The following is a 19,405-nucleotide window of genomic DNA, read 5'->3' as shown; positions in this document are numbered from 1 at the left end:
CTCTAGTAGTAGTCTGGTGGCATCTTTAGGATTCTCTATATATAGTATCATGTCATCTGCAAACAGTGACAGTTTTACTTCTTCCTTTCCAATTTGTATCCCTTTTATTTCTTTTTCTTCTCTGATTGCTGTGGCTAGGACTTCCAAAACTATGTTGAATAATAGTGGTGAGAGTGGACATCCTTGTCTTGTTCCTGATCTTAGAGGAAATGCTTTCAGTTTTTCACCATTGAGAATGATGTTTGCTGTGAGTTTATTGTATATGGCCTTTATTATGTTGAGCTAGATTCCCTCTATACCCACTTTCTGGAGAGTTTTTATCATAAATGGGTGTTGAATTTTGTCAAAAGCTTTTTCTGCATCTATTGAGATGATCATATAGTTTTTATTCTTCAATTTGTTAATATGGTGTATCACATTGATTGATTTGTGTATAATGAAGAATCCTTGCATCCCTGGGATAAATCCCACTTGATCATGGTGTATGATCCTTTTAATGTGTTGTTGGATTCTGTTTGCTGGTATTTTGTTGAGGATTTTTGCATCTATATTCATCAGTGATATTGGTCTGTAATTTTCTTTTTTTGTAGTATCTTTGTCTGGTTTTGGTAGCAGGGTGATGGTGGCCTCATAGAATGAGTTTGGGAGTGTTCCTTCCTCTGCAAATTTTTGGAAGAGTTTGAGAAGGATGAGTGTTAGCTCTTCTCTAAACGTTTGATAGAATTCACCTGTGAAGCCATCTGGTCCTGGACTTTTGTTTGTTGGAAGATTTTTAATCACAGTTTCAATTTCATTACCTGTGATTGGTCTGTTCATATCTTCTATTTCTTCCTGGTTCAGTCTTGGAAGGTTATACCTTTCTAAGAATTTGTCCATATCTTCCAGGTTGTCCATTTTATCGTCATAGAGTTGATTGTAGTAGTCTCTTAGGATGCTTTGTATTTCCGCAGTGTCTGTTTTAACTTCTCCTTTTTCATTTCAATTTTATTGATTTGAGTCCTCTCCCTCTTTTTCTTGATGAGTCTGGCTAATGGTTTATCAAGTTTGTTTATCTTCTCAAAGAACCAGCTTTTAGTTTTAGTGATCTTTGCTATTGTTTTCTTTGTTTCTATTTCATTTATTTCTGCTCTGATCTTTATGATTTCTTTCCTTCTGCTAATGGGTTTTGTTTGTTCTTTTTTCTCTGGTTCCTTTAGGTGTAAGGTTAGATTGTTTATTTGAGATTTTTCTTGTTTCTTGAGGTAGGCTTGTATAGCTATAAACTTCCCTCTTAGAACTGCTTTTGCCACATCCCAGAGGTTTTGGGTCGTCGTGTTTTCATTGTCATTTGTCTCTAGGTATTTCTTGATTTCCTCTGATTCCTTCAGGGAGCTCTTGGTTTAGTAATATATTGTTTAGCCTCCATGTGTTTGTGTTTTTTACGTTTTTTTCCCTGTAATTGATTTCTAGTCTCATAGTGTTGTGGTCAGAAAAGATGCTTTATATGATTTCAGTTTTCTTAAATTTACTGAGGCTTCATTTGTGACCCAAGATGTGATCTATCCTGGAGAATGTTCTGTGCACACTTGAGAAGAAAGTGTAATCTGCTGTTTTTGGATGGAATGTCTTATAAATATCAATTAAATCTATCTGGTCTGTTGTGTCATTTAAAGCTTGTGTTTCCTTATTAATTTTCTGTTTGGATGATCTGTCCATTGGTTTAAGTGAGGTGAGTCCCCCACTATTATTGTGTTACTGTCGATTTCCTCTTTTATACCTGTTAGCAGTTGCCTTATGTATTGGGGTGCTCCTAGGTTGGGTGCATATATATTTATAATTGTTATATCTTCTTCTTGGATTGATCCCTTGATCATTATGTAGTGTCCTTCCTTGTCTTTTGTAACAGTCTTTATTTTCAAGTCTATTTTATGTGATATGAGTATTGCTACTCCAGCTTTCTTTTGATTTCCATTTGCATGGAATATGTTTTTCCATCCCCTCACTTTCAGTCTGTATGTGTCCCTAGGTCTGAAGTGGGTCTCTTGTAGACAGCATATATATGTGTCTTGTTTTTGTATCCATTCAGCGAGCCTGTGTCTTTTGGTTGGAGCATTTAATCCATTCACGTTTAAGGTAATTATCGATATGTATGTTCCTATGACCATTTTCTTAATTGTTTTGGGTTTGTTTTTGTAGGTCCTTTTCTTCTCTTGTGTTTCCCACTTAGAGAAGTTCCTTTAGCATTTGCTGTAGAGTTGGTTTGGTGGTGCTGAATTCTGTTAGCGTTTGCTTGTGTGTAAAGCTTTTGATTTCTCCATCGAATCTGAATGAGATCCTTGCTGGGTAGAGTAATCTTGGTTGTAGGTTCTTCCCTTTCATCACTTTAAGTATATCATGCCACTCTCTTCTGACTTATAGAGTTTCTGCTGAGAAATCAGCTGTTAACCTTATGGGAGTTCCCTTGTATGTTATTTGTCATTTTTCCCTTACTGCTTTCAATAATTTTTCTTTGTCTTTAATTTTTGCCAATTTGATTACTGTGTGTCTCGGCATGTTTCTCCTTGGGTTTATCCTGTATGGGATTCTCTGCGCTTCCTGGATTTGGGTGGCTATTTCCTTTCCCATGTTAGGGAAGTTTTCGACTATAATCTCTTCAAATATTTTCTTGGGTCCTTTCTCTCTCTCTTCTCCTTCTGGGACCCCTGTAATGCAAATGTTGTTGCATTTAATGTTGTCCCAGAGGTCTCTTAGGCTGTCTTCATTTCTTTTCATTCTTTTTTCTTTATTCTGTTCTGCAGCAGTGAATTCCACCATTCTGTCTTCCAGGTCACTTATCCGTTCTTCTGCCTCAGTTATTCTGCTATTGATTCCTTCTAGTGTATTTTTCACTTCAGTTATTGTATTGTTCATCTCTGTTTGTTTGTTCTTTAATTCTTCTAGATCTTTGTTAAACATTTCTTGCATCTTCTCGATCTTTGCCTCCATTCTTTTTCTGAGGTCCTGGATCATCTTCACTATCATTATTCTGAATTCCTTTTCTGGAAGGTTTCCTATCTCCACTTCATTTAGTTGTTTTTCTGGGGTTTTATCTTGTTCCTTCATCTGGTACATAGTCCTCTGCCTTTTCATCTTGTCTATCTTTCTGTGAATGTGGTTTTTGTTCCACAGGCTGTAGGATTGTAGTACTTCTTGCTTCTGCTGTCTGCCCTTGGTGGATGAAGCTATCTAAGTGGCTTGTGCAAGTTTCCTGATGGGAGGGACTGATGGTGGGTAGAGCTGGGTGTTTCTCTGGTGAGCAGAGCTCAGTAAAACTTTAATCCACTTGACTGCTGATGGGTGGGGCTTGGTCCCCTCCCTGTTGGTTGTTTGGCCTGAGGCAACCCAACAGTGGAGCCTACTCAGGCTCTTTGGTGGGGCTAATGGCGGATGCTTGGAGGGCTCACGCCAAGGAGTACTTCCCAGAGCTTCTGCTGCCAGTGTCCTTGTCCACACGGTGAGACAGAGCCACCCCCTGCCTCTGCACGAGACCCTCCAACACTAGCAGGTAGGTCTGGTTCAGTCTCTGTGGGGGGTCACTGCTCCTTCCCCTGGTCCCAATGTGCACACTACTTTGTGTGTGCCCTCCAAGAGTTGAGTCTCTGTTTCCCCCAGTCCTGTCGAAGTCCTGCAGTCAAATCCTGCTAGCCTTCAAAGTCTGATTCTCTAGGAATTCCTCCTCCCGTTGCCAGACCCCCAGGTTCGGAAGCCTGACGTGGGGCTCAGGACCTTCACTCCAGTGGGTGGACTTCTGTGGTATAAGTGTTCTCCAGTTTGTGAGTCACCCACACAGGAGTTATGGGATTTGATTTTATTGTGATTGCGCCCCTCCTACCGTCTCATTGTGGCTTCTCCTTTGTATTTGGTTGTGGGGTATCTTTTTTGGTGAGTTCCAGTGTCTTCCCGTCGATGATTGTTCAGCAGTTAGTTGTGATTCCGGTGTTCTCGCAAGAGGGAGTGAGAGCACGTCCTTCTACTCCACCATCTTGAACCAATCCCGTTATGGTTATTTTTAATAAACTTGCTTTTCAACTTTTAAACTAGAATTTTAAGTGATTTATGTACCACCATTACAATATTAGAGAATCTGGCTTGAATATATATTTACCTTTAGTGGGGTGTTTCACACATTTATATGTTTTTACAATGTTATATTGTTATATTTCAGCTTCAAAAATGCCCTTCAGCATTTTTTGTAAGGCATATTTAGTGGTGATGAACCCTTCAGATTTTGTTTGTTTGGGAAAGTCTTTATCATGCCTCTATTCCTGAAGGACAGCTTTTCTGGGTATAGTGTTCTTGGTTAACAGGTTCTTTTTTTTTCTTTCCATATTTTGAAGATGTTATTCCATTCTCTCCTGGTCTGCAAAATTTCTGCTGAGAAACCTACTTATAGTATTATTTAGGCTCCTTTATGTAATGAGTCACATTTCTCTTACTACTTTTAAAATTATCTCTTTGTTTTGACAATATAGTTACAGTCATCCCTCAGTATCCATAGGGGATTGGTTGCAGGACCCCCACAGGTACCAAAATCTGCACATGCTTAAGTCCCTTACATAAAATGGCATAATATTTGCATATAACCTACATACGTTCTCCCATATACTTTAAATCACCTCTAGATTACTTATAATCTTAATACAATGTAAATGCTATGTAAATAGTTTTAAATACAGTATAAATGCTATGTAAACCAGTGTCAGTTCGTGGCAAATTCATGTTTTGTTTTGGAACTTTCTGGAATTTTTTTTGTAACATTTTTGATCCACAGTTGTTTGACTCTGCAGTCGTGGAACCCGTAGATACTGAGGGCTGACTATAATGTGTCTCAACGTGACCTTTTTTGCGTTTAACCATTTTGGGATTCTTGAGCCTCAAAAATCTGGACGTCTATTTCTCTCCCCAAGTTTGGGACGTTTTCAGCCGTTATATCTTTAAGTAGTCTTTCTGCTCTTTTCTCTTTTTATTCTCCCAGTATTCACACAATATTGTTTTATTTCACACAGTCCCTTAAGTATCATAGTCTTTTCTTCATTCTTTTTTATCCTCTTTTCTTTTTCTTCCTTGGGATAATTTCAAATGACTTATCTTTGAGTTCACTGATTCTTCTGCTTGGGCAAGTCTGCTGTTGAAACTCTATTGAGTTCTTCAGTTCAATCTTTATCTCTAGGATTTTTGTTTTGTTTATTCACATGGTTTCTATTTCTTTGTTGAACTTCTCGTTTTGTTCACGCACTGTTTTTCTAATTTCATTTAGTTATCTGTGTGTTCTTGAAGTTCACTGAACTTCTTTAAGAGGATTGTTCTGAATTCTTTGTTAGGCAGTTCATAGATTTCCATTTCTTTGGTGTCAGTTATTGAAGCTTTATTAGTTTCTTTTGGTCTTGTCATGTTTACCTGATTCTTTATGCTCATAGTATCTTTGCATTGGTATTTACACATTTGAGTAAGTGGTCTCCTCTTCCAAACTTTTCAGGTTTGTTTTGGCAGGGAAAGACCTTCACCAGTCTGCTTTGCTTAGGGGGAACTGGACGGGTCAGCTTGTAGCGTTTGTGGGCGGACACAGCTTTCTATTGAGGTCTCCAGTTTGGTGAGGTTCCTACCCATGTTCTGAGGCAAGGGGAGAGTTGCCACTGGCTGGTCTCTGCAATTGGTTTGGCCAGCTGGCTAGGCTCCACATTGTAGTGGGACCACTAACTAGGCACCCTGGTTGGGTAGGGGTGCTGGCTGGACTTCACAGTCAGATGGGGCCATTAGCTGGGTTCTGTAGTTACCTCTGGTAGGATATGGTCTCAGGCTGTGTTCCCTGGAAGGACAGCTGGAAGGACAGCACTTGTTGGATTCTGCAGTTGGGCAGGGCCTCATGTTGTACTCTCTAACCGGATGTGGCCCTGGCAGGACTCCATGTTCAGGTGGGGCCGCCGACATGGTTTCACAGTTGAATGGAGTTACAGGCTGTGCCCCAAGTGTGGGCAGAGTTGCAGGCTATGCTTTGTGATCGGTTTGGGTACTGGCTGTGCTCCTTTGTTGGATGAGGTCACTTGCCAGGCTGTCTGGTCAAGTGGGGCCTCCAGCTGCATCTCACAGATAATGCTTCATGGTAGAATGGGGTTACCTTGTCTGGGCGAGGTTACAGGCTGTGTTTAGTAATTGAACAAGGCCGTAGGTGAAAGTCTGCTGCTAGGTAGGGCTGTTAGCTGGGCCCCATAACTGGGAAGTATCTTAGACTGGGCTCCAAGCCTGCACAGGGTCACTGTTCAGGTTCCCTGTTCATGAGGGGCCAGAGGCTATGCTCAACAGTTGGAGAGGGCTGCTGGCTTGGCTCTCTGACTGAGCAAGGCTGTATTATGGACTCCACAGCTGCCTAAGTTCTCTGGCCAGTCTTTCTGGTCTAGCAGGATGGGAGTCTATGCTTAGCTGTTGAGCAGGGTTGAAGATTTACTCCCCTGCCCAGGCAGGGCCATATGACAGGCTCAAGAGCGTGTATGACCAGTTTTCTGGGGACACAAATCATCCAGAACTGCCAACCAAGCTACCTGGCCAGACAGAGCCACCAGCTAAGGTCTGCAGATCCCTGACTAGGATCTCTGCTCAGGTGCTACTACAAGCAGGAATGCAGTCCACTAACATTCGAGTGCTGGTTGCTATAAGCCATGCCCCCTTTCCCCATCTCTGTCTGATCCCCAGTGGTCAAGCCCCCAGGTTCCCCAAAAGATCCTCATGAAGACCTGACTGGGCAACCCTGGAAGCATCCTGCAACAGTAGGGGAGCTGAATATCCACTTTGGGTTCTCTTTTTCCCACAGAGAAACTGTAGGCCAAGGGGATCACTCTGTGTGGTGCTATGACTGGGGGAAAGACAGTGCAATCCAAATGAAACCTCTCCTTTTACCCTTCTAATGTTCTTCTCAGTCTCTGTGGTTCAAGGACATGCTTCAGCCTCACCCTCAGGTTCTAAGCCATACTTCTAGGGATTTGGGCTTATCTTTTGCCTTTCTAAGGTTCATGATAGTTTTCATTTTTTTAGAGGACTCATCAGGACTGGACCCACAGAGAAGCCAAGTAGCAAGTGCCAAGAAAGTGCAGTTATCTTCCTGAGAATTTTTATCAAATTCGTTTTTATATAAGAAAGTTATTAACAATTATTGATGTTTTAGCATGGATTTTTTTTTCAGTCAACTAGCCTAGTTCCCTAAGAGAACGCTAAAGTTGATGGGGGGAGGGTGGGACACAGAACTAAAAAGAAAGAAAGTCTTAACCATGCCATAGGACAACACAGGCAGAAATCCAGAGAGGGATGACACAGCATGACAAATGGTGATGGGCAGAGCAGAGAAGAAAAAGGGGATCAAAACAAAACATGGAAAAATGATAAACACAGATTTCATCTGCTTCATAATTTTTCCCAGGAATAATCCTCTTGTACACATCTTTGGTGCCTTTTTTAGTAACAACACATGTGTGTTTCTTTTTTATTCTTTTTGTTGTTTCCTTGGAATTTTAAATGCCTTTTAGCTCATAAACTCAATAAAAATACCACAGCATATTTTTTCAAAAGAATTTTCTGATCCAAGGAACTATTGCTTAATCAGATGGCCTGATGTTGGATTTATTTTTGCACTTCAGAAAAATTCTTCCTTAGGCAATGTCACAAAGATGCTACCTTAAAAATTCTTTAAAAAATAAACAAGAAAGAGAGAAAAAGAAATTTAGAAAATTATTTTCAAGTAAAGAGATGTTCTTCTTACTTTCTAAAAGATTGGAAAATGATATCTGGTTTGAAAAATAAGGCAAGAGAAACATCAGTAACAAATTCCCAAATCCAAGATGTAGACTCTTTGAACAAAGGAAAATATTTTGTATTTTATGCTTGAGTTCTGCTCTAAAATATTCAGTTGTCTAAATGCATAACTCTATATGAGGAAAATAGTTTGGAAGTTTCTCAGAAGAAACATCTGCCTGACTTATGGTCCTTCATTCATTTCTAAAAAAGTCTATCATTCTGGTATCTAAGATCTAAACAGATGTGAAGCTGTGCACTCCAAAACTGAGTATATATAAATGAAATTATCTCGTTTTATTCCTTTACGACAAAACTTGATTGGATTTATTGAAGTGTTAATTCCCATCTGTCTAGGGTGGTATGATATTAGGTAGAGATGAATATCTTAAGAGAAGCTGAAATAAAATAATGCACGCTTTTCTAAGAGGCTTTTTCGATAGACTCTTAAAAATGAAGTCAGAAAGATAAGAGGAATGAATATCAACAGTTAGAAAAAAATGAAGTATACTTGCCTCTTGTTTCTAAGACAGTTTCCTTGGAAGCCCTGAAAAATAATCACTGGAAATTTGAGGTCAGTGGCGTTAAGGAGTAAAGGATTATCTAAATCCTTATCTTCTGAATGATTCATATTACTCTGGTGTTAGACTTGTTTGTTCTGAACTGTTGTGTTGCAAAGCAGCACAAAATAGAAAGAATTCTGCACTGACCATTGTGCAAGAATTGTTGAAACCCCTGCTCTGTCACTAAAGAGCTGTACATTGTTGGGTGAGTCATTCTTTGGTTTCTTGGTTTACACATTACACATAATAAAGGGGTAGGAACTATGCAGAACACCCCAAGAAGACTGTGCCAGGGAAGATGCTGAACTGGTAGGACTTTGCTCCTTCTTTTCCTGCTTGAATCAGAAAAGATCCTTGCATGTCTATTTAACATAGTAGCTTCTATATAGGCTTTTTTGAGACAAAAAGCTTATATAGCCTTAAAAAAGCATTAGCTTGGATGTTTCTAAATTTATGTTAGCCTTACAAACTATGACTCTCTAAAATGTATTTGTCCATTCACTAATTCAGTGAAGTTTATGAGTTCTTTCAATGAGAGAACTCTGCCAAGAACTCTGCTAAGCCTTGGGGACACCATGGGGAACGAGAGGAGCAAGGCTCCTGATCTCAGATTTGATAATATCATGGAGAAAACTGACATTAGACAAGATCATTGCAGGTTGTGATAAATGCAATGATGAAAATAAACAGGCTGATGATAAAGAACAACTGGTTAAGGGAAGGGGGACGCCAACTAGTTATGGATAGAGAAACTATTTACACTAGGGCAGTGAGGAATGTCTTCTCTAGATAGGGGAGGATTGAATTGAGACCTGAGGAGTGAAAAGGAGCCAGTCATGCAAAGAACTTTGGGAGATGGCTTCAGGGTAGATAGAATAGCAAGGGCCAAGATGTGGAGATGAGAATGATTTAGGTATTTTTGGAAAAGTTAAAGGAGGCTATTATAGCATAGTGAATAGTGAAAAGTTGTTTGGATGAGCTTGAGGAAATAGGTAGAAAGCAGATCATGATGGACCTTTTAAACCATGGTAAAAATTTGGGTTTTATTTAAAGTGTAGTAAGAAGCCACTGAAAGGTTTCAAGCAGAAGAAAAACATTGTCTCTGATGGGAGCACTCTCTATAACTTCCAAACTTTGTTTAACAATGTCTAGTGTTATTGGCTATCGCAAGGCATAAAATAAATTCCAGGAAAAAGAAATAGATAAAATAAATTTGAATTACCAAAGCATGTGATGTACCAAGACAATTAAGTGAGGGAAAGAATGGTCTTTTCAACAAATGATGCTCGAACTACTGGATATCCGCACACAAAATAATTAAGTTGGATCCTCCCTTATATTATACACAGAAATTAACTCAAACTGGGTCATAGACCTAAATGTAAGAGCTAAAACTATAAATGTCTTGGAAGACACCATAGGAGTAAATCTTCATGACCTTGGGTTATGCAAAGCCTTCTTAGATAACACCAGAATTATAAGTAACAAAAGGAAAAATAGATAAATTGTACTCCATTAAAATTAAAAGTTTTATGCATCAAAGAACACCATCAAGAAAGTGAAAAGACTCCCATAGAATGGGAGAAAATATTATTTGCAAATTGTAAACGATAAGGTACTGGTATCCAAAATATATAAAGAACTCTTACAACTCAATAATAAAAAGACAACCCAATTGAAAAATGAGCAGTCTTTAAACAGATATTTCTCCAAAGAAAATATACAGTTGGCAAATAAGCACATGAAAAGATGCTCAACATCATGAGCTGTTAGGAAAATGCAAATAAAGCTACAGTGAGATACCACTTCACATCCACTAGGGTGGTTACAATAAGGAAAAGAAAACAGAAAATAACAAGTGTTGATGAGAATGTAAAGAAATTGGAATCCTTATACATCATTGGTGGGGTGTAAAATTGTGCAGCCACTTTGTAAATCAGTTTGGCAGTCTCTCAAAATGTTAAAAACAGAGTTACCATTTGACCCTTCAGTTCTTGATATATACCCAAGAGAATTGAAAACAGGATTCAAACAAAAACATTTACATGAATGCTCATAGCAGCATTATTTATGATAGCCAAAAAGTAGAAACAACACAAATGGTCATCAATTAACAAATGTCTATTAGTTAATGTAGTATGTTCACACAATGGAATATTATTTGGAATAAAAAGAAGTAATATACTGATCCATGCCACAACATTGATGAACCTTGAAAACATTATGCCTAGCAGCCAGTCATGAGAGACCACATATTATATGAAATGTCCCAAACAGGCAAATCTCTAGAGACAGATAGTGAATTAGTTGTTGCCTAGGCCTGGGGAGGTTGGGAGGAAACTGGTAGTGACTGCTAGTGGGTATAGGGTTTCTTTTTGGGATGATGGAAATTGATTCTAAAATTGATTGTGGTGATGGTTGCACAACTGTGTGAATATACTAAAAACCATTGACCTGTACACTTTAAATGGATTTATAATATGGTATGTGAATTATATCTCAATAAAATTGTTTAAAAAAATATATGTGATGTGTTACTTCTGAGACAATACAGCTACTCTCAACAAAGTTTAAAATAATCAGTAGGGAATCCCAAATCCTTCCTCTGTGTTTTAAGTAGGCTGAACATCAAGCCAACTATTCTCTGTCAACATGACATTTATTTAAAAGCATTCTTATTTCTTTAATCATTGAAGAAATCTATTAAAACATGCACATTGTAGAAACTGCTGCTTTTTCTTCCAGTCTCTTCTGCAAGCCTCTAATTATACAAATGGGTTGCAGTGCGTCTTATTAAACTTTTAAAACCCAACATTTTGGAGCAAAATATTACATACACATTTCAGAACAAGCACTAAAATAAACCAGCCTAATATCAATGGAAGTTTACCACCACCACTCCCCAAAGAAAAACAAACTATCTTTAAAGAGGAAAAAAGTGAACAGAAGAACCAGGAGAGATCTTTCTGATTATAATGACAGAAGAAAACGCAGCTTAGAGCACAGGCAACCCCTTTTCTCACACATAATGAGCTCTTCAAATATGTATGAAAGTTTACTGTGCAAAAGGTTCCTAGTAGATCCATATGTTCTATTTCCTAGAAGCTAAAAAGTAGTATAAAAATCTGTCACTACCCTTTGCCTTTTATTCACGGACTTTGGTTTTACTTCCAACAGATAGTAAATGTTCTTTAAGTTGTTATTTATTTACAAATAAATACCTAGTAGACTAGCTACTGTCTGATTAAGGCTAAATATTTTCTGCTTTGGGCATGCATTCTATCATTCATTTATTAAATATTTATTAAGCATCAATTATATGTTGGACACAGTTCTGGGCACTAATGTTACAACAATGAACTAAACAGACAAGGTTTCTGCTGTCATGCAACATGTAGTGTGGAAAGGCAGTGTGAACAAGAATAATAATTTCTGATAGTGATAAGTGCTATGAAGAACATAAAACATAGTAATGGGATAGAGAATGCCCTGATAAAGGGGCTACTTTAATTGGGATGGCCACAGAAGGATTACATGAGGTTACGTTGAGCCAGATGCCTAAGGATAAGAAGAAGCCAGTCATGTGAATATCTGAAAAAAAGCTTTCTAGGCAGAGGAAACATCTAATGCAAATGCCCCAAGGTAGAAAGGGCATTTATTAAATGCCCTATTTAAAAAAAGGGGGGGTGGTGGTGGTCAAGTAGCTAGAGTATGGTAAATAACTGGGAAACACAATGTCAGAGAAATAGGAGGGAGGCAGATCATGTAGGGGATTATAGACCATGATAAGAGGTTTGAAGATTACTCTACTTGCAATGGACAGCCATCTGGAAGGTTTTACACAGGGAGAGATGCTTGATTAACATTGTTGGTGATCATTTGTGTTATTTCAAAGAAATGGAATGTAAGGGTAAAAGTGGACCAAACCACTTAGAAGTCTGTGGCAGTCGTGTAGATGAAAAAAATGATAGGGCGATTTGGAATTCAGGGGAGCAATAGAGATAGTAAATAATGATCAGATTCAAGATATTTTGGAGATAGAGTTGACTGGATTTGCTCATGGTTTAGATGTTGAGAAAGACGGAAAATATAATAAAGAATAAATCCTGGTTTTTAGGCGGAGCAACGGAGTGGTTGATCATACCATTAAGTGTGTAATAGGGTTACAAGTTGGTACTTACACATTTGCAAATATGTAATTTCTTTATTTCAGGTTCATCTGGTTTTCCTCACAAGCCCTAACTTACTGATTAGTGAGGAGTGGTTGGGGAATTGGGGGAGACAGAGAGAAAATTTTTATATCCAATTCAATTGAAAGCTTAATCTGTTCCTGTAATTTAGTCGTCTCTTTAGGTAGTGCTCAGACTCTTATGATGCTTAGTATCTCAGATGTACCCATCTTCCACCTCCCTCTTTTACTCCTTTCTAATATTAAGTCTGTGTTTGCTGTGGTGACAAAGACGAGGAGGCCTTAGATCTAGAGGCAGGTATTATTCGTACGGATTGGGACGTGATAATGTCCCTTGTCAGTTTGCTTACTGCCCACCCTCGTGGCCTTTGGTGATGATGTCTCTAAGCTGGTCATTTTCATTTCTTTCTGGGGGGTGTTCCCTTGCTTAAATAGCCTGTCAGCATCCGCTAATCATTAGATCCCTCTGAGGTCTGCTGTGATTTTCATTCAGCTCTAGCCCAGGCAGTCTGCTCTTCAGCCCTTACTACAGAGCCGCATCTTCCTAGAGTAATGGCCACCGATACACACACGCAAGCTCCCCAGGTGTTTCTTAGTTCCCTTCTACATCATATAGGAATCAAGGAGTAGCTCAGGAAAATATAACAATATGGTCTTCCTCATTTTGACTTTGCTGAGCAGCCAAATTGATATAGCCATAAACCATGTGATAGCTAGAGAAAAGATACCTTTTCTGAATCCTGAATGAGTAGTAGGGAACAAGGGTCTCTTTCTGCCAAAACTCAGAATGAGGGAAATCTGAACACCAATGTCTCTCTCTCTCCCTCTTTGCCTTCCCAGATTCTCCTGGGGGCAAAGGAAAAGTCTTAAGCTTTCTCTTTACTTCCCCTATGTCATATCCTCATCCTTCTACCATCTAGTAAAAGCCTTAGAGTTCTACTGTGATAAATGGAAAGTGTGTCTTCTCTACAGTTTAAGACAGCCTTGTGTGCTGGGTGCCCCAGGCTCAGCTTGTGAAATGTTAAAGTTAGAAACAAAATGGAAACATCATCTCTTAATATATTCAACCCCTGTGCATATGAATCCCTTGGGCTAAATAGGATAAAGTCCATGTAATCAAAAAGGCAAAATAGAAAAGTATTTTAGTAATTTTCAAAATATTGCCCTATTAACAAAGGAGATGGGGAAAACTGAGAAGCAGTTTAGGGGTTCAAGGAGGGAATTCCAGGAGTTCAGTTTGGGACACACAAAGTTTAAGATGCCCATTAGAAATTCAAGAAGAGATGCTGAAGGTAAATCAGAAAGTCAGTGGTGCAGTCAGGACAGGTGATATGATTTTAGGAAACATTAGAATATAGATGGTCTTTAAAGCCACAGGGACAGGATGAGATCACCTAAAAAGAGAAAAGAGAAGAGGGCACTCCAACATTAAATGGTTGGGCAGAGAAGGAGCCAGCATATAAGGAGATATAAGTAAGTGGAAAATCGGGGAAGTGTGCTGCCATAAAAACAAAGATTTTAAAAAGTTTCAAGAATGAAAAAGAAGTTTCCAATAAAATGAGTCGGATAACCAGCCATTGGAGATGGCTATATGGAAGTCAGTTGGTGACCTGAAAAAGAGCAATTTCAGAGGTGTGGTAAGAACAAAAGCCCAAACGAAGAGAGAATGAGAGTAAGGAAATAGTGACAATGAGCATAAACAAGTCTTTCAAAAGTTTTGCTGTGAAGGGGGAGCAGAAAATGTTGCTAGAAAAGTACATGAGAAATTGAATCAGAGAATGGAAAAGACAAAAGGAAGGTAGGAAGGAAGGGAGGGACATGAGATCAAGGAAGGATTTTTTTTTTTTTTTAATGTTACTATAGTTTTTTTTGTTTTGTTTTGTTTTTATTTATTTTTGGCTGTGTTGGGTCTTCGTTTCTGTGCGAGGGCTTTCTCTAATTGCGGCGAGCGGGGGCCATTCTTCATCGCGGTGCACGGGCCTCTCACTATCACGGCCTCTCGTTGCGGAGCACAGGCTCCAGACGTGCAGGTTCAGTAGTTGTGGCTCACAGGCCTAGTTGCTCCGCAACATGTGGGATCTTCCCAGACCAGGGCTCGAACCCGTGTCCCCTGCATTGGCAGGCAGATTCTCAACCACTGCGCCACCAGGGAAGCCCCAAGGAAGGATTTTTTTTAATGAGTAATATTTAGCATATTTGAATACTATTGGAAATGATCCAGTCAAGAGAGAAAAATTGATAGTGCAAGTGAAAGGAGGATGTTTTCAGAAGAGAGAGCCCTGAATAAGTGAGAGGACATGGGCTTCTTATACGTGTTAAGTGAGGAGCTGGCCTCAGGCAGGAAACAAATACACTTCTTTTGTAAGAGAAGAGAAGCAGAATATGTGAGTGCATAAGTAGGTGTATTGGTAAGTTGGGTGTCGGGAAGAGGAGATGGCTCTTGTTTAATTGCTACTATCTCTCAGATATGAAGCAAGGTTGTTAACTTGAAAATGAGGAGGGAATAGAGGTTTGAAGATAGAGATGAATGTGTAAGTCATCTTTCAGAATAATAACAAATGTCTCAATTATACACATTTGTGAAACTTACTTATGCTTGTCACTTATGTCAGAGCTGTTATTTTTGCATTATCCACAAATTTTTCTTAATATTTAAACATATAATGTTTAAATATTAAATGTATGATATTTAAATATATAACTTACAGTGATGCCTAAACTGAATTGTTGGTTGGCAGGTAGCATTGCCATGCCATGGTTTTCAGCTGATACCTGAGTATTTGAATTCAGTACCATTTTGGAGTACTGACAGGATAAAGGGATTTATGAATTCCCTGTTAGTATTGCAACAAAGGTCTAACATTTTTTTTAATTATAAAATTAAGTCACATATTTACAAATTGAAGAAAAAATATCATCTCAATAGATGAAACAAAAAGCATTTAGTAAAATTTAACTTCCATACGTTGACTATGATACTTAATGGTGAAACTTAAAAGAAATGAGCAAAGGTCACTACTATTTACCATTTCTATTCCACATTTACTCAGGGTCCCAGCCAGTACAGTAAAATGAGAGAAGTAATCTACAGACAGATTATTAGAATTCATGAGAGTTTAGCAAGATGCTATATATAAAATTAATATACCAAAAAAAAATGATTCCATCTTTTCTACCAGCAAGAAACAGAATACTTTTAAAAATACAATTTTAAAATAAAATCCAATACAATCAGCAAAAATTAAGTACCTAGGAATAAATCTAACAAAAGATTTGCAAAATTTTATTGAAAAAAAAGTGTGTAGTAGTTTATTAACAAAGACCTAAATAAATGGAGAGCTATTTCATGGATAGGAAAACTCAATATCAAAAAAATTTAACTCTCCCTTATAAATTCAGTACAGTTTCAGTCACAATCTCTACAGGATTTTTTTATATAACTGGATTGATGAAAAGTGGTTTTAAAATGTATGTGGAAGATCAAAAGTCCAATATCAAGACAGTTTTCAAGAACAGGTTGCTGATGTTGGTGGGGAGTGGTATGTGAAAGGGAGAACTTGCCCTACCTGATATCGTAACTTATTGTTGAAGCTAGTCATTTAGTCAGTGTCATTCATTCACAGATAGACAAATAGACCAATGGAAATAGAATGTAGACTCAGATCTGAGTATATTTTGAAACTTAAAGTTTAATAAATTGATTATGCATTGCAGATTTATAAGGAAAGGATGTAATATTCGGTAAATGGTACTGGTACAATTGGTTATCCAAATGGAAGAAAACAAATCTCTCCTTCACATCAAAGTACAAACACACAAAAGAATGAAATCCCAATTAGATTAAAGACCTAATTATAAAAATCAAAATTTTAAATTGGAGAACATTTTATGACCTCATGGAGGAAGGGGAAGCAGTAAGGATCTCTTAAACACTAAAGAAATAAAACAAGAAGAAAATATTGATGAATTTGACTACATTAAAACTGCAAATTTGTGTTAGTCAAAAGTTATACTGGACAAAGTGAGAAAATAAGCTCCAGGCTGGGAAAAGAGATTTGTGATATACAGAATGAGTGAAATACAAGTATCAGGACATTAAGGACAGCCCAGTAGAATACTGGACAGAAGATGGGAACTAGAGATTCACATATAGATGTTGAATTACTGTATGAATAGATATTCATTCCTCCTTAATAATCAGAGACATGTGAATTGAAATCCCAAATAATACATCATTTTGCTCCCTTGAGACAGGCAAATTTTAAGTCTGATAGTACCAAGCATTATGGAAGATTTGGAGTAATTGGAACTATTAAACGTTGCTTTGGGAATATAAATTGGCAAAAGCACTCTGGAGAACAAGTTGGCAAAATCTTGTATACTGAAAGGTGCATATATTCTACAAGCCAGCAATTCAACTCCAGGGTATATACCCTCACCCAAAAAACTCTTGAGGTGGGCACATAGTGATATGCACAAGAGTGTTTATTGCAGCATTATCTGTAACAGGAAAAAAAAAAAACTACCAAAAATTCTTTGCTAGGAAAATGGTTGAATAAGTTGTGGTTTGATAACAAAATGTAATCCTGTAGGAGTGAAAACAAAATGTAAGTAAAGTAGAGACACTGAATAATTTCAAAAACAAAATGTTGTGTTCAAAAAATTTCAAAAGAATATATAAAGTGTGATGCTGCTTATTGAAAGTTTGAAAAGATGCAAAATAACCATATAATGTTTGGGAATATATACAAATGGAGTGAAAGTATAAAGAAATGCATGTGAATGATAAACAAATTGAGGACAATTGTTGCACCTGAGTGAGGAGGGAAGGTGATGTGTCTGCTAACATAAGTGTATAAATGGGACTTCAGTTGTGTATATGTGTGTGTGTGTGTGTAGCTTCTGTTTCTTAAAGTGGGTGGTAGGTACATGGGTGCTCATTATACCTTTTAATATCTTGTATATATATTTATATTTATATGTATTTAAATATTACACAATGCACTTTAAAAAGACAGCAGAAATTAGTGAGAACTGACATTTATTGAGCTCTTCAGTATAAGTCTATTCCTTTCTAAGCTTTGAATGCATTATCTCATTCAATCTTAGTAACACTCTGAAGAAGTATTAATATATCCCTGCTATATAACAGGAAGCTGAGGACTTTACAAGTCCAATAGTCTACTTATGGTCATATAGCCATTAGGTGACAGAGCCAGAACATGAAACTACAGCTGTCTGACTTAAATGCTCGTATCGTTAACCTCTGTGAATGTTAATCAGCCTCTCTTAAAAAGTCCACGTTAACCACAAAGAAGACTCATGTTAGTGCAACTATCATTTCAACCTCTGGATGCAGCTAGAACTACAGCAGTAGAACTTAACCACCTTGGCCTCTAAATTCAGCGGACTTTCTGAGGCTAGAAGAACATTTGCTCAGGAGCACAGGGCATGACTCATTTCCTTAGGTATCTGTTTATTCATTCAACAAATATTTATCAAGAGCCTCCGTAGCACAGTGGTAAACCACAATTTATTTCTTGTCTGCATCATTTTTGCAGTTTGCAAGCTTTGGGACACAAATTTGAAATTTCCATTTTCATTTCCAACTAATGCAAGGAATGCTATGATTAATTTTTAGCTATTTTAGAACTTGCAGTCTGGCTTACTATGGATCTCTTTTAAGCCTAACCATTGTTGACCTGCAAAATCACATGACATTTAAAATATTTTAGCCACTTCTTACTTTAATCAAGTGTTTATGGAAAACTTTTAGTCTACTTTTGTCTAAACAAAATACAGATTGAAGTGAAAATATTGTTTTAAACAGTTTGATATGACTATCTCTTCTCTCTCCATGTATTTCCCCTCTCTCCTTTTTTCCACAAATCAAATAATATTTGCTTAATCTTACACTTCATTGAGATTTTAAGATTCTCCTTGACAGTATATTAGATATATGTTAAGTACTATACATTCAACAAGATGTTGAACCCATACTAGCTCATAGAACTGCTGAAATGGATGCATTTGGGTTAACTTTAATTACATTCTTGCTAATTCAATGGGTGTACTGAAACTAAGTTGTTTTCCCTCTGTAGTTAAGAACAGTTTAATTTGGTCTATCTTGGCCAGTTTGTTTATATGAACTTTACTCACTAGTAACAGCTGGGCTTCTAAATCATCATGACCTCTTTTTAAATAATTATACAAACATATTATTGTTAAGAAGTAACCCTTGTTTTACTTAGTGTTCAATTCAGTGATTATGTGATATAAGTATTTAAACATTCTTTCTAGTCCTATCTTTAACAATGTATTTCCTTTTTCATACTTGATATTCAGGGACCTGAAGGAACTGTGGGACTGCCAGGACAAAGAGGTCGTCCAGGAAAGAAGGTAATTTTTTTTTACGTCTTTTTATGCTGGTTTTCTTTCTTCTGATGTGCCCAGAGCTCCATAGCATACTGTGGTGTTTTTATTTGCACTGGAGATAAAACAATAAAAACAATAAATTTGGCTTAAAAGGCACATTTGTATAAATTAATATTTAATTCCACTTAGGAGTACTTATTACCTTATTACTTATTATCTGAAGTCAAATTTTCTACTTTGTAGTTTCTGAAAAGATATTTGCCTTTTCTTCTCCTGTTTACCATAGTAGACCATGGGCAGCAAAAGAGAGAAAAGAAAAATACTATACAATTTGTGCTGTTTACTAACAATTTTAGTAAAATATTTAGGGGAGAGAAATATTAGAATTGTTTCTGGGTTTGTTTTAATTGTACTTTTCCAAATTGAAAAGGTTAATGATTGATTTTATCTTTCCTATACATTAACTAAGAAACACAAAACA

The 19,405-nt window shown here is 37.4% G+C and overlaps 1 protein-coding gene across 4 annotated transcripts in view; it reads left to right on the top strand.

Moving 5' to 3' along the window:
- Positions 1-19,405, top strand: part of COL24A1 (collagen type XXIV alpha 1 chain) — a 389,925-nt gene that overhangs the window by 279,751 nt on the left and 90,769 nt on the right. For all 4 annotated transcript variants that reach the window (XM_059925489.1, XM_059925499.1, XM_059925479.1 and 1 more), the window contains one exon: positions 18,895-18,948. In XM_059925489.1, coding sequence (XP_059781472.1) covers positions 18,895-18,948 — 54 coding nt within the window. The remainder of the gene's footprint in view (positions 1-18,894; positions 18,949-19,405) is intronic.

The sequence above is a fragment of the Balaenoptera ricei genome, chromosome 1, assembly GCF_028023285.1.
Source record: "Balaenoptera ricei isolate mBalRic1 chromosome 1, mBalRic1.hap2, whole genome shotgun sequence".
Taxonomy (NCBI): domain Eukaryota; kingdom Metazoa; phylum Chordata; class Mammalia; order Artiodactyla; family Balaenopteridae; genus Balaenoptera; species Balaenoptera ricei.
Note: the sequence above shows the minus strand (reverse complement) of the source record. Positions and strands in the feature narration are given on the sequence as shown.